The 22,138-nt window shown below is 56.4% G+C and overlaps 1 protein-coding gene across 1 annotated transcript in view; it reads left to right on the top strand.

Annotated features, from left to right (window-relative positions):
- TNRC18 (trinucleotide repeat containing 18) overlaps positions 1-22,138 on the top strand; it is an 85,950-nt gene that overhangs the window by 4,827 nt on the left and 58,985 nt on the right. Inside the window, exons 2-5 of the mRNA XM_030300950.2 lie at positions 15,416-15,571; positions 17,907-18,032; positions 18,491-19,045; positions 19,077-20,216. Of these exons, the coding sequence (XP_030156810.1) occupies positions 15,416-15,571; positions 17,907-18,032; positions 18,491-19,045; positions 19,077-20,216 (1,977 nt within the window). The remainder of the gene's footprint in view (positions 1-15,415; positions 15,572-17,906; positions 18,033-18,490; positions 19,046-19,076; positions 20,217-22,138) is intronic.

Genomic DNA, 22,138 nt, shown 5'->3' on the forward strand with positions numbered 1-22,138 from the left:
ACAATGGCTGGACCTGGGGAAGGTCATATGGCAGGTCATTGTACTATTTCAATTTTTTTTTTATTTTTTTTTAATTTTTTTTTTATTTTTGGGACAGAGCGAGACAGAGCATGAACGGGGGAGGGGCAGAGAGAGAGGGAGACACAGAATCGGAAACAGGCTCCAGGCTCCGAGCCATCAGCCCAGAGCCCGACGCGGGGCTCGAACTCACGGACCGCGAGATCGTGACCTGGCTGAAGTCGGACGCTTAACCGACTGCGCCACCCAGGCGCCCCTCATTGTACTATTTCAAACTTTTCCCCGAGTTTGAAATTATTTCAAAATAAGCATTTAGCAAAATTGGTCCGGGCTGCCAGCTGGAGACCGTGTGGTGGGTAGTCCGTGGCAAGGAGGCTGTTAGGGAGGTGATAGTGACCAGGGAGGGAGGCTGGAGGCGGCCAGGGTTTGGGGCTTTGGTGGAGGTCAGGCTACAACGAAGACGCGTGGAGGGGAAGAGAAGGAGGACGGAAGCTGGCTGGATTTTTGGGAGGTGCTGCTTGTGGAGGAATGGGGAGGAACAGATTTGGGGAGAGTGCGGTGATTGGGCATTCTTGATTTGGATGGGAGCAGCTTGGGGTGCTTTTGTTCCAGCGTGGACCAGTATGGTCTGAGCTGACTTATCTCCCTCCTGGTCATCGTCAGCCCTGGCCTCCACCCAGACTCCAGCCCCATCACTGTGACCACCCTGTCCTCCTTTACGTCCCAGCCCAGCTTTTGAGGGGACCCATGGGAGCTGGTGTCCGGATAGGTCTTGGGGCTCCCCAGGGGCTCCTGGGAGCCCTGGCCAGCAGTCAGTCTTGGCCCCCAAGGTCAGGGTCCTGACCACACTAGCTGCCCACGGAGGCCTGGCATCCGACTCCGGAGGAGGTCAGGCTATTAGGTGGGAAACACCAAAGCTCTGTGCCACCTTTGCAGGCCCACAGATGCAGCCATCACCTGCATCCGAGTTTCCTTCGTGAGCTAATGAAAGCGAACAAAAAAACCCTCTTCATGCGCTCTCCCAATCTTGCACGTTCTGGGCCTTCACGAGTCAGCTGAAGATTCTACCCTTTGATCTCCGGATAAAGAACTGCTTTATCTGGAGGCAGGTTGGCCTCGGAGCTGAGGTTAGACTGCTGGAGTTTTGGGTCTTGCTCCTCCACTTACTGGGTGTGGGATGTTTCTCTAAGCCTTGATTTTCTCATCTGTAAAATGAGTCCATTAGTGATACTGAATTCATCCGGCTGTTGTGAAGTTCGAATGAGCAAGTGCCAGCCAGATGCCTAGCATAGGGATGGCCCTCGCAAAAGTTCGAGTAAAAGTGATTGCTGGAATTATAGTCCTCATTAACCAATGACTCAACAAGTCATCAAGTTAACAAGCTGATCTCTTGTTCTAGTCCCGTCCTCTCCAGGGGACCTCTGGAATTGTGTATTAGGCCCCTCTGAATGGCCCATGGGCTTCTGGGACTCCAGGGTCCCACCCTGAACCCGTCAATTGAATCTCTCTCTCTTTTTTTTTTTAAATTTAAAAAAATTAAAAAAAATTTTTTTTTTAAAATTTAATTTTTTTTTAATTAATTTGGTGTCACAGATATACCGTAAAATGCTTCAATCGTGAGTGTTTAGAACATGGCATATTTACAACACGAACACGCCCGTCTAACTACCAACCAGCTCGAGATCAGGGCATTGCCAGCGTCCAGAGGGTGCCATCTTGTTCTCTCCTAGCCACCCTCCACCCCACCTCCAACATCATTTCTTATTTCTGGTACCTTAGAATCGTTGTGCCTATTTTTGAACTTTCTATATATAAGTGGAATCATACGGCGTGCCCTCTTTTCTTTCTGCTTGCTTTCACTCAGTCGTATGTACGTGAGCTTTATCCGTATTGCGGTGTGAGGCGGTAATTTATTTCTTGGTGCTGTGTAGTATTATACAGAAAAATAGTACTACTTTATCCCCTCCTGGCGACGGGCACTGAGGGTTTGCTATGGATAGTGGTGTTAGGACCATGGCTTTTGGTCTACATACGTACGCAGTTGTTTGGATATAGTACCTAGGAGCAGACTGTTTGCTCACAGGGTATATGGAGGTTCAAGCTTTAACAGTTGTGCGTCCTCCAGTGGATGTTCCATTGTACCCTCCTGGCGATATCATTCCACCTCTTCCGCGTCTTCACCATTCCTATGAATATTGCCAGTTTCCTTAAATTCTGCTCAGGCAGGTGAGTGTGCGTTAGTATCTAATTGTGTGCGCATCTTAAAATCCTTTCCCTCGTTCGTTTTTTTTTTTTAAGTTTTATTGAGGAATACTCTGCCCACTGTGAAGTTCACCCTTTAAGAGTGTGCGGTTCTGCTTAATGCTGAATATAAACATTAGAGTAAAAGTCACACCTCATCTTAAAAGTCAGTTAGTGTTAGAAGAAGAATTATGAAGAAAACCAGCCATCCCCTGCTTCCTGTCTCCCTAGTCTTGATTCCTTTAGTTAACTCTTTTGGCTATTTCTTGAAGCCTTTTCATCCATATTTCTATGTAATAACCTGCTTCTCCTGCTAGTTATTTTTTCAGTCTTTGCGATTCTCTGTTGACTTCTGTGGAAGATGAGCATTTTGTGTGGACTGTCTGAGTCTGAATCATGACTCTGCTACTTCTTAGTGTGAGACCGTGGGCAAGTTTCTTTACTTTTCTCTGTGCCTTGAAAATGTTTGTCATCTGTAAAACAGGGGAAAATAATAGCGACTGCTTCAGGAGATTATTGTGAGGATTAAATAGTTAATACGTGTAAAACACTTAGAACAGTATCTGGAATATAATAAGCTCTAGTATTTATTATTGTTGTTATATCATGCCCCATCATGTTTCTTTCCTCTATCCTCCCAATATATGTGAAATAAAGTCTTGTTTAAACCAGGTTTATTATTATGTGTTTGGCTTTGTAAATATTGCCTACATTTGAGCCAAGTAGTATAATAAAATTCCCTTCTTTATTTCCTGGAGTTATGCATTGCCTTTTTTTCCCCCTTTAATTTGCTGGAATTTCTTACAATCTCTGTCTTCCAGTCTCTTGGACTACTGTTTATTTGGTCATATCTACTGGATTCGTGCCTCTTTTCTTGCATATTTCTTTCCTAGAGTTTTCCATCTTTCTGGTCTAGTCTGGTTTGCCTGGTGCTTGGCCCTGTTTTAGAGCCATAATCCTTCAAACTCCCTTTATCTCTCTGCTGTGTTGGATTTCCTGTTTCCTCACTCCCTTGCTTTCCTTTTTTTTTTTTTTTTTTTTTTTTTTGTGCTTTACTTCCTTGTTTTGGTAGAACACATCCTGCTGCAGTTTTCTGTGAAAGAGTCCATGGAAGGCAAGTTTTTTTGAGGCCTAGTGTGCCTGAAAATGCCTCTGTTCTACTGTGATACTTGACAGGCATTTTGGAAATAATTTACCCCTGGTGTTTGAAGGAATTGTAACATCACCTTCCAAATTCCAGTGTTACTTTTGAGTAGTGTGATGCTCTTTTGTTTCTTGATCTTCATGTGTGAACCTTTTCTTTTTTTTTTTTTTATCCTTTTCCAAATGCTTAACATGTTTTAGAACTACATCAAGAGCATTGGCTCCACAATTCATGCACAAACACGCTTCACCACTCTCTAGCCATGTGGTCTCGGACATGCTTCAGTTTTCTTTTTTGTGAATTGAATAATAGTGCCTACCTTTTACCATTTGTATGAAGACTAAATGAGCTTATGTACATAAATGCCCAGGACATTGTTTGGCACAAAGTAAGCCTCGTGGATATTAATACTGTTACTATTCTTTTCATCACTTGTGGTCTGAAATTTCATATCGATGTGTCTTCCTGTGGATTCTTTTGCATTTCCTGTGTTGGGTGCTCCATAGGCCATGGTAATCTGGAAACTGAGGTCCTTCGGGCTGAATTATTATTATTGTTTTGAATTAATATTAATTTTATTAGTATTTTGTAATCCCCTTCCCTCTAGTACTCCTATTCATTAGATATTGGATCTCCTGGACTGACCATCTGCTTTTTTTTATACTTTATTTTTTATTTTCCATCTCTCTTTATTCAGCTTTCTAGGACATGTTCTTAACTGTCTTCTAACCTTTCAATTTCATGTTTGTAATTTCTAGGAGCTCTTATAATTGGATATTCTTCCTTTTTTTTTATTTTTAGGTTTATTTATTTATTTTGAGAGAGAGAGAGAGAGTGGGCATGTGTGCGTGCATGAGCAGGGGAGGGGCAGAGAGGGAGAGAAGAGAATCCCAAGCAGGCTCTGTGCTGTCTGCACAGAGCCTGATGGGGAGCTCAAACTCACAAACCCGTGATATCATGACCAAAATCAAAGAGTCGGACGCGTAAGTGACTGAGCCACCCTGTTCTTGTTTCATGGATACATTAATTCTCATTACTTGGAGAATGTGTGTATATGTGTGTGTATATATATATATGTATATATATATATATATATACACACACATATATATATATATTTTTCTCACTTGTCTTTCACGTTGGAGACTTCCATGGGTGTCTGGTGGTTGATTCTCTGGTGTCTCTTCATATTTAAGATGGGAGGCACAACAAAGCTAGGGGGACCCATTGACCCTTGTGGAACTCTCCTGAATGTCTCTATAGATCTTTCCCTTTTGAGTTCGCCAGACTCCCAGGCAGGAGTTCCAGTCCCCTGCCCACAGGGGAGCTAAAGCCTGGCTGTTCCCCTTCCAACAGCTGGAACAGTGGAAGAAGGTTTCTACTGAGATCCATTTTTCATTTCGGTCCCCACCCCAGCCCTGAGGATGTAGCCAAAGACCCTCAGTGGCTCCATCGGCCCCTAGTAAGTAAACAGAGGGCTTGTGGGGGGCTCTCCATTCTTTCTCTGCTCCTCTCTGCACCATGGCCTTTGCAGGTGCTGGGTCCAGGTTCTGCACCTCTCAGGAATTGCTTGTTTCTCGGTAACCTCCGAGGTTCAGTTGCAATTCTCCCAGCTCCCCACCCTGCCTCTTTGGTCCCTGCTTCCTGCTTCCAGAATGTTGTGAGTGTCGTTTCCTTTCCATTCCTGTATTTTGTCGTTTCTCTCCCTGTTAAGCTGCATTGCTGTTGTTGTCGTGGGGTTCTGGCGTTTGGGAAAGGATTTGGCAGGACAGATTCAATGCACCACTTCTGGGATCCAGCCCACTCTCCTTCCCCTGGCCCCCGCGCCTGGGAGGGGAGGCCTGGTTCCTGGGTCCCTGCCTGTCCCACTCACGGGCTTTCTAGCTTTCGGCCCAGGGCTTCTAGAAGGCCCTCCTCCCTCCCTCTCTACTTCCTCCTCTAGACCTAGACCTAGGTTAGGGAGGAAAGAAAATCCACGGGCAAGTCCTCTAATTGCTTTAGAATTGAGAACGTCTGGAGCCCTGGGGCAAGGCTGGAGTGGATGCATTTGCATGTCTTTGGCAGGGTTGAGGCCTTGACCCTCTGGGCTGCTGCGGGATTCCCTTTATTTGGACTTGAGCACCTACTTTGTGGGCTGGGCACCTGGTTGGGGCCAGGCAAAGTCCCAGCCCACAGGGGTCCCATATTCGGGGCTGGGAGTAGGACGGGGGTTAAAGCCCCATTGTCCTTCTGTGGTGGGGGTGGGGTCAGCTAAAAGATGTGCTTTGGGATCTGACCCCCTGGGGGGAGCCAGGGTTGCCTCCCAGCGGGAGGGGAGAGGCCTGGTAGCTAGCACGAGGCTGAGTGACCGAGCTGGAGGAACAAAACCCAGCGGCCGTAGCTGGAGAGGCGGGATGGGGAGGGGAGGCTGGGGCCGCCCAGCGGGTCTCCTCCCCTCCTGGCAGGGCAGGGCAGGGCCGGGCAGGGCAGGGCAGCAGCTGGTCGATCTGGCCTGGTGGCTCCTCTCTGCTTGGCTTGGAGGAACCCCTGCAGCTCGACTCACCGCTGTCTCTGCCGCGCTGATGGGAGCTTGGGGACAGTGGCAGTGGCCACAGGTCCCGTGGCCCGGCCAGAGCACCAAGAATGTGCAGAGCACCAAGAAGGCCCCCCCGCCCCCCAACCCAGCCTGGAGCTCTGTCCCTCAGCCTTGCTTATCTGTCGTGTGGGACCTACCCCTAGCATAGGGGAGTGCTGTGGTCACGGCTTCGTTCCTTTCCTGCTGCCTTCACTTTACTTTAGAGGAAAGTAAGGCACAGAGAGGTGGTGTTACCTCCCCAAGGCCACACAGCTGGGAAGTGAGGGCCTCTAGAAGCAAGGCCTGAGCTATCTGCCAGAAAGCCAGGGGCTGGGGAGAGCTTGGTCATTGGTAGGAATTTTTCCTTCTCTTTCCTTTTTTCCTCTCTTGGCTCATTTTAATTTATTCACTTGCTTCAGTTTTTGCAAATTTTGTCAAGGTGAGAGTTTGTAAAAATTACTCATAAAGATTACTTAAAATGTAATACTTATCATGTTAGTGTTCAGATTGGCCTCTCTTCACCCCCACTGACCTTTCCTTTCCTACAGATTTTTTTTTTTTTTGAGAGAGAGAGAGAGAGAGAGAGAGAGAGAGAAGCGAACACACACACACACACACACACACACACACACACACACAGAGGAGAGGGGCAGAGGAAGAGCAGAGAGAGAATCCCAAGCAGGCTCCACACTCAGCACAGAGTGCCTTGATCCCACAACTATGAGAACATGACCTGAGCCGAAATCAAGAGTTGGACACTTCACCCACTGAGCCACCCAGGTGCCCCATATGGGTATTTTTTTATTGGGGTTTAAGATGCACGGAGAAATGGGCATAGATCATTGACGTACAGTTGTATTATTTTTTCACAAACTGAACCCACTGCGCAACGGTCCCCCTGCTCTCTTCCCCCTCCCAAGAGGTGACCTTCTCAAACCACCCGAGATTTGAGTCGCTTGAGTCGCCTGTCCGCGCAGGTAGTACAAGGAAGCACGTGCTTTGTTGCCTTTTGGGTGAGGTGGTGAGATTCACCACGGCCCCGGTCTGGGTGGTGGCAGCTTCTCCTCGCTGGAGATGTTCGTGGTGCGGCCACGTTACGATTTGTTTATCCGGCTGTTGATGTACATTTGGGTCGTTTTCCGATTTTGACTACTATCGTGGTTAGACTCTGCGCGCGCGGAAGGCGTAGAAATGCCGACTTGCTGTGCGCGTTTCCACACCTTGCCCTCGGATGTATACCTGCGAGGGCACGGCTGGGTCACAAAGGTTGGCAGATTGTGCCCAACCTGTCTCGAGAGTGGTTGTACCAATTTACGCTTCCTCCAGCCGCGTATTAATATTTAATCCTGTCCATCTTGCCTTGTTGACATGAGCCCCTCTGGCGGGCCCGTATGTGGTAGTTTAAATTCACGTTCCCTCCCTGGTTTTAGAGGCTGAGTAGCGGGGCGCCTGGCTGGCTCAGACAGAGGAGCGTGCAACTCTTCATCTCAGGGTCGTGAGTTCCAGCCCCACGTTGGGTGTAGAGAATACTTTAGAAAAAAAAAGCTTAAAAAAAAGAAAAGAGAATGAGTGCCTTGTTATCAGTTTACTGGCCATTTGGATATCTTATCTGTGACCCTCCGGGTGCCCATTTTTACCTTCTCTTGTCTGACTTTCTCTCATTGAATTGCAGGAGTTCTTTATATATTCCGGATACAGACCCTTCCCTGGTGACGTAGGGCACAGATCTTTTTCCATGCGGTAGCTTCCCTTTTCTCCCTCCTAATGGTGTCCTGGGATGAATGGACATTTCTCATTTGAACGTAATCTCCGGTACATCATTCTTACCTCTTTGGTTCGTGCCGTTTATAAAATGGGCTTTGAGAAACCTTTGTTTGCCCTCGGGCTGTGAAGGTATTTTTTCGGCATGTTCTTCTAGAAGCTTTCCTGTTTTGCCTTTCACGTGGAGATCCACAGTCCACCTGGAATTGATTTTCGAAACCTTGTCCCCATTAAACAACAATTCCCTGTTCCCTGCCCCTCCCCCCGCAGCCCCTGCCACCCACCCTTCTACTTTAGGTCTCTATGAACTTGGCGACTCCAGGGACCTTCCTAAAAGAGGGATCCTACTTTGATCTCTGCATTTGTCCTTCTGTGTCTGGCTGATCTCCCTGAGCATAATGTCCTCAAGATTCATCCATGTTGGAGCACATGTCAGGGTTTCCTTTTTTTTTAAATAAACTACTTTATTTATTTGTTTATTTTGAGAGAGAGAGAGAGAGAGAGAGAGAACCCAAGCAGGGGAGGGGCAGAGAGAGAGAGGGAGAGAGAGAATCCCAAGCAGGCTCCACACTGCCAACACAGAGCCCGATGCCGGGCTTGAACTCACCAACCGTGAGATCGTGGCCCGAGCCGAAACCCAAGAGTCGGACGCTTAACTGGCTGAGCCACCACCCAGGGGCCCCTCCTTTCCTTTTAAGGCTGAATCATGTTCCATCTTATGGATGGACCGAGTTCTGCTTATCCAGCCGGGCCTTGGGTAGCTCCTACCTTCGGCTGGTGGGAATAATTGCAAATGATGCCACTCCGAATACGGGTGTGCAGATACCTCCTCGGGAGTCTGCTTCCTATTTGGGGGTAACATTTAGAGACTGAACACGCACACGCAACTGCCAGGATTTGGACGGGGATTGCATTGAATCCCTGGCTCAGTCTGGCCAAAGTGAGCATCCTAGGAGGTACATCTGGTGATTTCCTTGGGAGGGACCCCCAGAGTGGGTCTGCATGCCTTTTCCAGGCCTTGAAGAGTTCTGCTGATTTGCGTTCTGAAAGCTGGGGATGGGCTGGCTCTCTACTCACCCTCCCTGGGTGGCTTCCCACCCCGCCTCCGCCCTCCCCGCAGCCAAACCCCAAATGTGCTCGTTGGAAAGACGAAAATGGCGTCATCCCCTTGTGATACTTCTTTGTAAATCCTAACGAGAAATTTCTTACTGGATTCAGCCATTTGCTGTTGTCGGTGATTTGCTTGGGATTCTTACTGAATGATCAGACTCTGTTTTTATACGGCGAGGGCATTAACCCGCTCTCTGGCTTAGATAGTACAGAGGTCTGCGCGTCTCGGGATCAGTGGGAGTGAAGGTCATTTTATCTGGAGGGTCCTCACCCTATTTTCAGCTGCTGTCATAGAAACGCCTGAGTCACATGTCGGTGCTCTGGGCTGGAATGAGCTCTTTTCTGGGTGATAACCCTGATTTGATCATGCTGATGAGATGCTCTGATAGCCTTTGGTGACACTTTAAGGGATACAGCTCCTTTCTGAGGCCGGAACGTTTTAAATAGAAAGGGACGATAGGTTTGTTCTGTTTTGGCTAGGGGGAGGCTTTGCTGGGAGTGAAACCAGGCAAATAGGGTCTAGCGTCCGGGTGGTGTGGCTGAGTGGAAAAGTGTAGAATTTGGAGTCGGAGCCTCAATTTCCTCATCTGCAGAAGAGTTACGTAACGTAACGTAAGGGTCTGCGGACCCTAGCCAAATTAGGTGTACCTCCGGTTTTTTGTAAATAAAGTTTTATTGGCACAGAGCCCAACAGTTTATGCGTTGTCTGTGGCTGCTTTCCCTGCAGCGGGCAAGATAGGCCCACGGTGCCTGAATGATTTATTATCTGGCCCTTTCAAGAAAAAGCTTGCCGACTCCTGTTCCAGTGGGTGGAGAGGGACAATAAACAAGGGGCTACAATAAAGAAGGAACTAATGTGTGCTTGGTATGATAAATGGTGATAAGCGCTATGGAGAAAAATAGTTCAGGAAAGGGTGTAGGGTGGGGTGGGTCGCAGTCCAAAATAGCGCGGTTAGCAAAATAAATAAAATAGCATGGCTAGGGAAGGCCGTACTCATCAAGCGTCACTTGGGGTGTAAGAGAAGGGAGCGAGGTCTATACGGATGGGAGTTTCCAGACCATTTGGCGTATCTGGAGGGAGGAAGGGATTCCAGGCTGAGGTGCAAAGGCCCTGGGGTGCAGCCTGTGAGGCTGTGCTGTTCCATGTTCCAGCCCAGCCCATTTGGAGTGATAAAATCCTTCATCGTTTACCAAACCTTTGTACCCGCCACGATCTCGCCGAGTACCCCTCCCTGCTCCCACCAGAGCAGGACTAGAAGGGTCCCCAGTGACTTCCATCTGTTACAGAGGCAGGATTCCACTGGCCAGCTGAGGTGGCCTGACTGTTACTCTGGCCGGGGGCCGGGGGGCGTCTGGCAGCAGATGGGCATAGCGTAGCACATTACAGAGTGTATCTGGATGGGCTCGGTCCCCAACTCCTGACACGCAGTAGGCCTACGTAAGCATTGAGGGAGGGAGGGAGGGAAGGAAGGAAGGAGGGATGGACGGATGGACAGACGGAAGGACGGACCTTGTCCGGATTCAAGTTCTGCCTTCTGGTGACCTTGGCCAGCCTCAGAGTAGGCAAACCTCGGAAGCTCTTCCTGTGTGTTCCAGGTGTGGGTGAGGGGGGTGGTGATGGCTGAAAACAGGCTGGCCAGTGTCCCCAAATCCATAGCTCACTGCTGTGATCCTGGGGTGCTTGTCCATGGCTGGCAGTGTGTGGGGTGGGAGGGGCTGGGATGGTGGTGGTCCCAGCTCGGGGAAGGCCTGTTAACTCAGTGCGTGAGGGGGCACAGAGTGGGGAGCTAAGGCCGACCCCGCCCAGCTCTCTGCCGCTTAGGCTCCTGGAGGGACCCTGAATCTTTCCCCCGGAGAGCTGGGCCTCAGTGCCTCCTTCCTCGGCCCCCCTGGGGCATCCTTGCCCTCTCCCTGGGCAGTGAGGACCAGAGAAGGAGAAGACCACTTTCCAAGCACCTCCTAGGGTGGCGGTGGGGGAGGGGGCTGGGGGAGGGGCTTCCCTCACTTTCCCCAGGGCCCAGGACTGGACTAGAGGCAGGGGTCCGCCATGTGGGCCTCCCAAGCCGAGGGCTTGGTGTGACAGTGTGTCTGTAGCAGTGTCCCAGCAACTTGGTCCCCCCCGGCAAGCTCTGAGCCTCAGTTTCTTTGTCTGTAGAATGAGGAGAACCAAGTTCCCGCGCTCCCAGGCCCGTGGGAGGGTGAGTCAGGATGGGGAGCTGCCAGCCCAGGGACCGCCTGCCTTGCGCCGGGCTTCAGGGCGCTCTGGGCAGAGAGGCTGGTCTACCAGCCAGCAGAGAGGAGAGCTTATCATTTGTTGTTGTTGTCTTCCAGTTCAAGGTGAAATTCATACAGTGAATTTCAAATTAACCGTTCGGAAGTGTGTGGTTCAGTAGTATTTAGTGCCTTCGTAGGGGGCCATCCCTAGCACTCTGCTTGCAAAATTAAAGTTTTAAGGAAGGACAGAGGGAATTTGGGTAGAGGAAGTGGTCCCTTCCACACCCCGACTTTGAGCAGGTGCTCTGCTTCTCCGAGCCCCAGGGTTTGTGCCGAAAAATCACGAGAATGACAGTGAAAATGGCACCTGACGTCCCGTGGCACTTCACGAAAGCGTTTTGCACCTTATGTTTTACCATGTGACCACTTCACACAGCCTGGGGACACTGAGAAACTTGCCCAAAGTCAAGTGGGCCTTGGAGCCAGGGTCTTGTCTCTTTGTCGTCCCTGGGGACCCTTCTGTTACCTCCCTTCCTGTGGTGGAGGACGGGCTTGTCAGAGGTCTCGTCCCTGGCCCCAGCCTAGTTTCCAGCAAGGAGAGGCCCTCACAGACTGAAGCTAAATTAAGTATAAACTAATTTAAAATTAAAACACGGTAAAAAAAAAAAATTTTTTTTTAATGTTCTTATTTATTTTTGAGACAGAGAGACAGAGCACGAGCGGGGGGAGGGGCAGAGAGAGAGGGAGACACAGAATCGGAAGCAGGCTCCAGGCTCCGAGCGGGCAGCCCAGAGCCCGACGCGGGGCTCGAACTCACGGACCGCGAGATCGTGACCTGAGCTGAAATCAAGAGTTGGACGCTGAACTAAGCCACCCAGGTGCCCCTAGACTCACGAAAATTTCAGAAAATTAAAGATGTGTTAACTCACCGGCCACATTCACGTGCTCAGTAGCCACAAGTGGCTGCTGTAGGTAGCCTCAGCACAGGTACAGAGCATGTGTCCAACGCTGTTGGTTACGGGGCCGTTAAGTGTCATTTATTCACCTGGCCTGCTCGGAACGGCAAGCGGGGCAGCGGGAACACTCTTCTATGGGTGACTGCCCCGCAGGGCCGCACAGCCGATTGCTGGGCTCTGGGGTCAGCCCCAGCTCCGCGCCCCGCCCAGCGCCCTGTGCCTTGCCATCGTTGCTTGTCCTCATGCCGGCGAGAAGAGTCCACAAATGACCACGTGTGAACCTGAAGTGGTTTCGGCATGAGTGGTGCCAGGTGGCCCAGCCTGTTTGTTTAGCGTTCGCCGTTATTATTCTGGATGACGGTAATTTGTTGTGGTTACACGTGTGTTTTAGGTCATTGGTGTTGGCTTCCGAGGCGGCCAGTGAGCAGGCGGCACCTCTTGCCACCAGGGGGCAGCCTGGGACCAGGGTGGGGGCCGGGCCTCGGGCTCAGCCCGCGGTGGGTGGCAGGGAGAGCCCCTCCCACCTCGGGCCCTGCGGGAGGATTTCCAGCAAAGTCTAGGGAGAGACCATTGGGCTCTGGCCTGACTGTCGCTGTCCCCCCGGAGCCCTGAGACCCACATCTGGGGAGCTAGGAGGCCGTCACCGGGTCCCCAGGGGTGGGTGCGAGGAGCAGGGGTGTGTACCTAGACTTTGAGAGGAGCACCAGGGATGCCGGAGCACGGGCCGGGGCCTCGGACGGCAGCCTGGAGGCTCTGGCGATGCGGGGCGGGGGTCAGCTGCCTGTCCTCCACGCCAGGGAGACCCGGCAGGATGGCCTGGGATGGCGCCTGGTGGGTGTCCTCAGGGGTCGGGGGCCGCCCCTGCCCTTAGTATCTGCGCTGCCGAAGGGAGCACTACCCTGTCTCCTAATCCTGACGCGGGTCTATCTGCTTTTGCCATCGGAGGATGAGAAATGGCGCTCGCGTAGCCAGTCCACGAGTTGACACCTGCTGTGTGCCGGGTCCCGGGTGGCAGGAAGTGAGGCTGGCGGTTCTCGCCTGCAGGGAGGGGACCCGCTTGTGGGGAGGGATCCGCATTACCAAGTGTGTTTGGCAGGGGCTTGGATGCAGTGGCCAGAGGGGCTTCGGTGAGGCGCCGGGAAGGCCCCACCTAAGGGGGAAACGGGCCGGGTCTGGGGGGGTCCACAAGGACACCTGGGGGCTGGTGCCCGAGCGGCTGGGTGGAACGGAGGCAGCCACCGGCATTCGGAAGCGTGTTTGGTTTGCATCCGAGATCCGTCGCTCAGCGGCTTCAGGAGAATAGTTCGGGGAGAGCACGGGGGGCAGGGTATATGTGCAAATGAACGCCCCTGTCGTGTGTAACCGTCCTTGTGACTGGCGGTGGGGTGGCGACGGTGTGCCCGTTCCACGGAGTCGCACACCTCTGGTCTGGGAGGGGCACACGTTGGCCCGCGTGGTCTTGCCAGGGTACCAGAATTCCCGCCGGACCCGGGGAAGGGAGTTTGGGCGCCGTTGAGCCCCTGTGGCGGGCGGGAGCCGTTTGTGGCATCCGGGCACCAATGCCCCACCGGGCCTTGGGTGCTGCTGGGCGGGTTTCACAAGCCTGGGCAGGGGCAGGCCTGGGCCACCCGGCTTCCGCGCGGCCCGAGGCAGGAAGAGCTGGTGGCTGATGTAAGCCCTTGCGCAAACCTCTGGCTGCTGGCTTCCGGAGCCTTCTACCCGCCTGCCTGCCAAGGAGGAAGCCTGGGGCCTGGCGGGGCCCAGAGGCCCTGCTGCCCGGGCTCGGGCCACATGGGTGTCCTGACCGGCCACCATGGCCCTGGGTCCCGAAGGCTTGGCGCTGGAGTCTGGTGAGGGGGCTGGGTGAGGCCGGGCTGGAGGATGGGGACTCCGCAGACACGGGGTCTGGTGATGGCACATGTGGCCAGAAGGTGTCCTCCTGCCGTTTCCCTGCATGTACCCCCCAAAGGGACCGGGTGGACTTTGTGGCATCCCGTGCCCCCGGGAGGTAGTAAGCGAGCACCTGTCGTATACAGACTGCATACGGCGCTGCTGGGGACCCTGAGGTGGGACGGGGCTCTGGGAGCCCCTCCCCCCCCCCCCCCCCCCGTCGTGGGCTGGGGCCGCCGATGGTGTCTCGTCTGGGTCATTGCAGACAGTGACCGCCTCACAGGGACGTGGGGAGGTTACCCGAGGGGGCCCCGCCATGCTCGGTTCTGTGTGCAGGCCTCCGCCCCTCCTCCTGGGGGCGTTGGCGGGAGGATTCAGTCCCCAGACTGGTGCTCGTCAGTGACTGGGCGAGGCTGCCGTTTGTTGTTACTATTCTTCTGTGGTGGTACGTGCTTTCCTCTTCACTGTGGTTCTTAAGGGAGGCGTTAGTATTTCCATTTTGCTGACGAGCGACCTGAGGCCAGGGAAGGGCAGCCCCCCCCCCCCCCCCCCCCGCCCAAGTCTCCCAGGCCTCCCCCTGGCCTGTGACCCGGAGGCCTGCCGGGATCTTCCCCTGAAGGGTGGGGTGTATGGATCCTGAGGGCCAGCGCCCCTGGCCGGTGGCAGCGAGGGGGCATCCCTTCTGGGGTGGGCCTGGCCAGGTGAGGCGTGGCTGGGGTAGGCGACGTCCGGCCAGGCCCCGGCACGCCGCTCCACCAAGTAGCAGTTGGCCAGCACACCCCCATCCGAGGGACCTTGGGTGGGATGCTCTGCTCTCTGGAAGGATGGCCCATTGCTCTCGGTCTTTCGCTGCTTCCTCTCGCTAATCCGCTGTAGTTGTGGGGTGCTTGCGGGGTGTGTATTCCGGGTCAGGGCTCCCTGGCTGTGCGACCGGGCACTGCCCACCTCCGAACAGCAGCTTCCTGGTGCCTTAAATGGGCACGTGGTTCTTCCGGCACCGGGCTGGCCGATGCTGGCCGAGAACGCCTCAGGTCTGACCAGGGCTGCCTTGGGGTCGCTCTCCGACTCGTGGGGTCCCCTCTGACCCAGGAGCTCCACGTGAGCAGGGGTTTAGGCCTCGGGCCCCCCACCCCCTACCCCCTCGCTCTGTGGCCTCGGGAGGGCCCTGTCCCCCGCCGCACCTCAGCTCTTATCTGCGGGTGGGGAGACCGTCCCGCTTGGGTCTGGGGTTGGGAGAGCCCTCTTGCTAATTGCCGGGTGCCCCGGAGGTGACGGTCTTTGGTGGCGGGCGTCCTTCTGGCTGTTCCTCTGGGGCCACACTTGCAGCCTTTTCAAGTCCCAGGGGATCTGGTCGAGGTGACCAGACCCATCCTGAGCCGGAGGGTCAAGGGCGGGGCGGAAAGGCTTCTCTGGTGTCCCTGCCAGTGGTAGCTCCAAGAAGTGGGGGAGACATGGGGATTCCGGGGTGCTGGGCCGGGCAGTGGGGGCCTGGTGGGTGCCTGACAGTCCCCCCCCTTCTCTCTGCAGGCGAGGCCTTCTTGGGCAGCTTTGTGGCCAGCGGGATGGGGCCCTCAGCCTCGTCCCATGGGAGCCCCGTGCCCCTGCCCTCTGACCTCTCCTTCCGCTCCCCTACCCCCAGCAACCTGCCTATGGTGCAGCTGTGGGCCGCTCATGCCCATGAAGGTAAGGAGTGTGCCAGGTGGGCGGGGCTGAGGGCTGTGGGCCACTGTCCTTGGCACCTCTGCATCCTGCCCACTCCCTTCCACCTCCGGGCCTCTCTCCTGCCGTGGCTGGGGGGTGGGGGGACAAGGCCTGGTCATCCAGCTGCCCTGCCGTTCCTCAGATACTCAGTGCTTCCTCTGGTCTCTGTCACGGGGCCTTTGCCCAAGCTGTTCCCGCCGCCGTGGGCCCTCACCCACTGTTCATCCCTTAGGGCTCAGCTACCCGCATCCCCACCCCCTGCCCTGGCCCACCTCTCACCTGAAGGACAGGTTTATCTGTTTATTTGTGAGACATCTGTTTTCCCGCCAGAGTGAGCTCTGAGGGCAGGGCCTAGTTCTGGTCACCGCAGTCTCCCTGGGGACCCTCGATAAGCAGTGTTGGAGCAGTGGGACCAGGGTCATCGGGTCCTCCTGTTGCAGTTCTGCAGTGAGGGCCACGGTCCCCTCTGCCGGGGAAGGGATGGGCCTGAGGGACCCTGAGCTCTTCCCCCCCTCTGGCGGATTTTGGATGCTGGGTCCTGGGAGCGTCCGCTGCAGACCCGAGGGCTTTCTGGGGTCTTTCGCAGCGCACTGTCTCCCCACTTTCTCCTCGGTGCCAGGGGCTCACCAGGAGGGGGTGGTCCTGCCTCTCTAGGCCTGGGAAGGTGGGCAGTCTTTTGGGGCTGGGGTCCCACCTGAGCCTCCCTCTTCAGTCAGCCAGGGTGGGGCTGGAGGGACCTGAAGAGCTAAGACTGTGCCTCTGGCGCCTGCGTGCCACCAGCCTGCTCCTCTGCCCCTCCTGACTCCCTTTTCTTCCGTGTCACAAGTGCTATGCAGTAACGCATATGCAGTAACGGCTCCAAGCACGTAGGGTGCTTATTACTATGTACATTGCGTTGCACATCTGAACTCATCTCATACGCCCAGCAAGCTGTGAGGTAAGGACCGCCGGGTCCACTCTACAGCCGAGAAAGCAGAGGGATCCGATGCGATGTTTCAGTGCTTGAAAGAGATCATGTGTATCAGGTGCTCTTGATTTTTCGGGGGTTGTGGTTAATATCTTTAGCAGGTGGCGCCGTGGGAGAAACGTGGGCCCGGTGTGGCCAGGGACAGGTCCTGCATCTCTGGCCTCAGAGGGAACAACTGGGAGCACGTGGGACCCGACTCTCAGGTGTCTCCGATTGGCCTTTGGTCCCGTAGGACCCCCCCAGCCCAGGCAGAGCATCAGGACCCTCCCCCGGTGCTCGGCAACCTGCCTGCTCGCCAGTTGGCCTGGCTTTCTGGGCCCTGCTCAGGGGCTCTTGGGCCCCCGTTGTGTGCCCTCTTAGATGTTTCCTTTCTTTTCTCTGTGGCTACCCTCTCCTGTCTTCTCTGTCCCACAAAGCCCCAATTCTGGGCATCCCTGGTGGGAAGGCCTCACCGGAAGGATCCTCACCAGGAGGAATTCTTTCCCGGCGGCACCTTCCTGGGAGACCTGACAGTTGGAGATGCTGGGCAGGCTTGAGTTCAGAGGTGATCGACCTGCTCTGGGTCACACAGCAGAAGGGACTCATTAAATCAGTAAACCACCCGACGTGGTCTGTGTGGGGCTGAGGTTAACTGTCCCAGTGACCTCCGTTCACAGTCAGGCTCTTCTGCTGTGTGACTTTGGGCCCAGTGGTCCTCCCTGAGCCTGTTTTCTCATCTGTAAAGTGAGGATGTTAAGAGTATCCGCCTCGCAGAGTTTTGTGCTGCTGAAGTTTAAATGAGAATAACAAAGGCAAAACAGTTGGCAGCGCTTGGCCTGTGATTAGAGCCCCCATCATCATCATCATCATCATCATCCGCTGCTTAGTTGGAGCCATTCGGATCCTCTTCCGGTGGGGATTTGAGAGCTTAAGCGGCTGGGGGCTGGCTGGGCCTAGAGGGAAGCAAGCCTGCTCTACGGAGCTGGTCGTAGATCTCAGGGCTCCCGGAACCAGGGGCTCCCTCCACAGCTAAAAGATTTTATTTTCTTTTTTTTTTTAAATTTTTTTTTTTTCAATGTTTATTTATTTTTGGGACAGAGAGAGACAGAGCATGAACGGGGGAGGGGCAGAGAGAGAGGGAAACACAGAATCGGAAGCAGGCTCCAGGCTCTGAGCCATCAGCCCAGAGCCTGACGCGGGGCTCGAACTCGCTGAGCGCGAGATCGTGACCTGGCTGAAGTCGGACGCTTAACCGACTGCGCCACCCAGGCGCCCCTAAAAGATTTTATTTTCAAGAAAAAGAGCGGGATGGAAGGAAGTTCCTGTTGGGAGGCCATGCCTTGGGCCAATCCGACTTTTTCTCTCTTCCAGGCTTCTCCCATCTGCCCAGCGGGCTGTACCCATCCTACCTCCACCTGAACCACCTGGAGCCCCCCAGCAGCGGGAGCCCCCTCCTCAGCCAGCTGGGCCAGCCCAGCATTTTCGATACCCAGAAAGGTATCGGGGTGGGAGTGGGGAGATGGGTTGGAGGGTACCTTCTGAGGGGCTTCTCTGGGGGTCCCCACCACTGCCCAGTATGCCAGGCAGCACCCCCTCTGTTTTCCAAGACCCCTGCTCCTGAGGGCCTCCCCAGCCCTCCACCCCCCAGCCTTCAGGTGCCTTCTAGTTGTGCTGTACTCGCCTGACCCTCTCTCTGTAGGCTCGAAAGACAACCCTGGCCTCTACCCCTTTCCCAGATGAGGAAACTGAGGCCCAGAGAGGTTAGTCAGTGGCCAAGGCGAGATTATGACCTCCAGACCCTCCATTTCCGGAGCCTGCCCTCCAAGGGCTGCGCGGTGCAGGACCGTCCTTCCTAACCCTGGGGTTGCAGGGCGCCCCTGAGGGGCCCTCCGCTTCTGCGTCGGCGGGGTGAGGGGGCTACTCGCTCACGCCTGCACTCTCTCTCTTCTCCGCAGACGGCTTCTACCTGCCCGCCCCAGGGGCTCCGGGCGCCCTGCACTCTCACGCGCCCTCCTCCAGGACCCCGGGCGGCCACTCCTCCAGCGCCCCGGCCAAAGGCTCTTCGCGGGAAGGTGCGGCCAAGGAGCGGGCGGGCCGCGGCGGGGAGCCGCCCCCGCTGTTCGGCAAGAAGGACCCGAGGGCCCGCGAGGAGGCTGCGGGGCCACGCGGCGTGGTGGACCTGACCCAGGAGGCGCGGGCGGAGGGCCGCCAGGACCGCGGGCCCCCGCGCCTCGCCGAGCGCCTGTCGCCCTTCCTGGCCGAACTGGGGCCGCCGCGCGCGCCGGGCGCCGCCGCTGCCGAGTGCAAGGGCAAGAACCCACCCCCGCCGCCGGCGCTGAGCCTCTGCAACGGCGCGGGCGACGCGGGGCTCCCCGCGCTGGTGGCCAAGGAGGCGGCGCGCCAGGACGAGAGCGCGCGGCTGCGGCGCGCAGAGGCCCTGCTGCCCGGGCCCTGCCCCTGCCCGTCGCCCCTCCCGCCGCCGCCGCCGCCCAAGGGCCCGCCCCCCGCCCCCCCGCCGCCCCGGCCGGGGCCTTCGCCGCGCCGCAGCCGCGCCCGCCGGCGTCTACACCATCTTCCCCGCGGCGGCCGCGGCGGCCGCGGCCGCGGCGGCGGCGCGCGAGTCGGGCCGCGAGCACCGCGTGGTGGCGCCCACCTTCGTGCCTTCCGTGGAGGCCTTCGACGAGCGCCCGGGGCCCATCCAGATCGCATCGCAGGCGCGCGACGCCCGGGCCCGGGAGCGCGAGGCGGGCAGGCCCGGCGTCCTGCAGGCGCCGCCCGGGTCGCCACGGCCGCCCCCCGACCGGCCCGAAGCGCTGCGCGAGAAGAACTCGGTCATCCGCTCGCTCAAGCGGCCGCCGCCCCCCGAAGCCCCGCCGACGCGGGCCGCGCGCGCCTCCCCAGACGCCCGGGCTTACCTCCCCGCCAAGGAGCTGCTCAAGCCCGAGGCCGAGCCGCGGGCCTGCGAGCGCGCGTCCCGCGGGCCGGCCGCCGCCCCCCAGCAGGCCGCCAAGCTCTTCGGCCTGGAGCCGGCGCGGCCGCCCCCGCCCGCCGGCCCTGAGCCCAAGTGGAAGCCTTTCGAGCTGGGCAACTTCGCCACCACGCAGATGGCCGTGCTGGCCGCGCAGCATCATCACGCCAGCCGCGCCGAGGAGGAGGCGGCGGCCGCCTCCAAGAAGGCCTACCTGGACCCCGGGGGCGCGCTGCCCCGCGCGGCGGCCGCCTGCGCCAGGCCGGGCACCGACGTGCACGCCGCGGCCCACGGGCCGGGGGAGGCCTCGGCCATGCAGAGCCTCATCAAGTACAGCGGCAGCTTCGCGCGCGAGGCCGTGGCCGTGCGCCCCGGAGGCTGCGGCAAGAAGAGCCCCTTCGGAGGCCTGGGCACCATGAAACCCGAGCCTGCCCCCACCTCCACGGGCGCCCCGCGCGCCCAGGCCCGCCTGCCACACCCCGCGGGCCCTGCGGCGGGCGGAGGCCGGCAGCTGAAGCGGGACCCGGAGAGGCCCGAGAGCGCCAAGGCCTTCGGGCGCGAGGGCACTGGTGCCCAGGGGGAGGCAGAAGTGCGACACCCACCCGTGGGCATTGCGGTGGCCGTGGCCCGGCAGAAGGACAGTGGCGGCAGTGGCCGGCTGGGGCCTGGGCTAGCCGACCAGGAGCGCTCCCTGTCACTGAGCAACGTCAAAGGTGGGTCTTGGGTCCCACCTGTCACCTTCTCCCTGCCTTCCTGGTATTGTGATTGTGAGATCTTTGTATGATTAAAATTTTTTTAATGTTATTAATTTTTGAGAGAGACGGAGCTAGAGTGGGGGAGGGGCAGAGAGAGGGAGACCCAGACGCTGAAGCAGGCTCTGGGTTCCGAGCTGTCAGCACAGAGCCCGACTCGGGCCTCGAACCCACGAACCGTGAGATCACGCCCTGAGCCCAGGTCGGATGCTTAACCTACTGAGCCACTCAGGTGCGCCTCTGTGTATAATCTTTTAATGGCTTTTGTTATTGTGTCTAGAGCACACAGCATAGCTTAGCTGACCGTTCCTCTCATGGGCATTCTCGTTTTCCCTTCTCTGATGTGTTCGTGTTTAGAATGTTGCATTGCATATTTTTGTGCATCGCATTTTCCTGATTTTTTGAGTCATTTCCTAAGATAGGTTCCTAGGAACAGGCCAGCTGGAGGCCTTCAATCCTAAGTCCTTGAGGGGGGTGACTGCCTTGCCTCGTTCATCATCCCAGTGCTTAGTGTGGGACCTGGTGCCACAGTAGGTGTTTGATAAATGAATGAATGACCGAGTGCGATGGACAGAAACTGGGTCCTAGTGGTCTCGTGGGATATTCGGTGCCTTAGTGCCTAAAAAACGCTTGCTGATTTCGGTAGGGAAGAATGGTCCGTTTCTTTCAATTATTGGTGAAGTTGAATATCTTCCCAGAACTTGGTTGATGGTGTTTTTTGTGTCCCTTGCATATCGTGCCGTTAGAATCCTTCATGGGATTGGGGAGGGTTGGTATTTGCCGCATTTTTATCAGAACTCTGGCCTTGGTCTGCCCATCGTTGAGCCAAGGACCCTTCGACAGTTGGGTACTAGGCCGTACCCTCTGCCTGGACGGTGTAAAGTGTGTTGTGGTGTGGGATTGTTGGACTGGGGTAACGGCCCGGGAATCTCTTCTCCCACTGGCCTTGCTCTCGTGACTTCTCAATGGTCGGCCTGGATTTTTTTTCCCTGCGTCTCTGTCCCCAGTGTCCAGCCAGCTTCCTGTACGTCCCAGCTGTGAGCTTAGGCTTTGGTCACATTGTGGGCCCCTGTCTGTGGCACCCACGTGGCCCCCTTCCCTGCACCTCTCAGACTTTACCCCATAGGCCGCCTGGGTATCTTGGGTGTCAGACTCCTGGGTCCCCATCACTTCCTTTGTCTGGCCCACCCGTGCTGACTTCTGGGCTTTATCCTCCGTCCGTGGTCACTCTCCTGTCCCAGATGCCTCTAGACGGCTCAGCCCTGCTCTCTTGGATGCGCTGGATGAAGTCCGCAAGGCACGGGCCGCCCTGGGACTCCTGCCGGTCCTCGCCCCACCCGTTGGCATGCAGGCTAGCGGCCGAGGGTCTTTATCCGGCTTAGGTGACTCAGAGTGAGTGACGCTTCCTGGATGTTTGTTGAATGAGCCCGTGGTTCTTTGTGGAGCCTCCCTCGTCCCCTCCTCCCTGAGCCAGGAAGGCCCATCCTCCGACCCGGGGAGCTGGCCCCAGGCCCTGCCTTATACTGGGATTGGAGGGGGATTGGGCAGCAACCCTCGGCCAGGGGGTGGCTGGTTCGGTGCTGGACGGGTCCTCTTGCTGGGACAGAGGTTTGCCCCCAGGGACCCCCCTGCGAGGTCAGAGCTCTTTGGGTCCTTGCCCGAGAGGATGCTCACGTGACACGGCACGGCACCCCTCTCGGGGGCTCCCAGTTCCCTGAGCTCGCGTCAGAGCCCAGAGTACCTCCTCATGCCCGAGGGCCCTGTGTCCATGGGGTCCTAGGAGAGCGAGAGAGAGAGAACGTGTGAGGGAAAACATACGTGCGTGAGAGAAGGTCTGTGAGGGAATGCACGTGCATGTGTGTGAGAGCACGTGTGTGTGACGC

This window comes from Lynx canadensis, chromosome E3 (assembly GCF_007474595.2).
Source record: "Lynx canadensis isolate LIC74 chromosome E3, mLynCan4.pri.v2, whole genome shotgun sequence".
NCBI lineage: Eukaryota > Metazoa > Chordata > Mammalia > Carnivora > Felidae > Lynx > Lynx canadensis.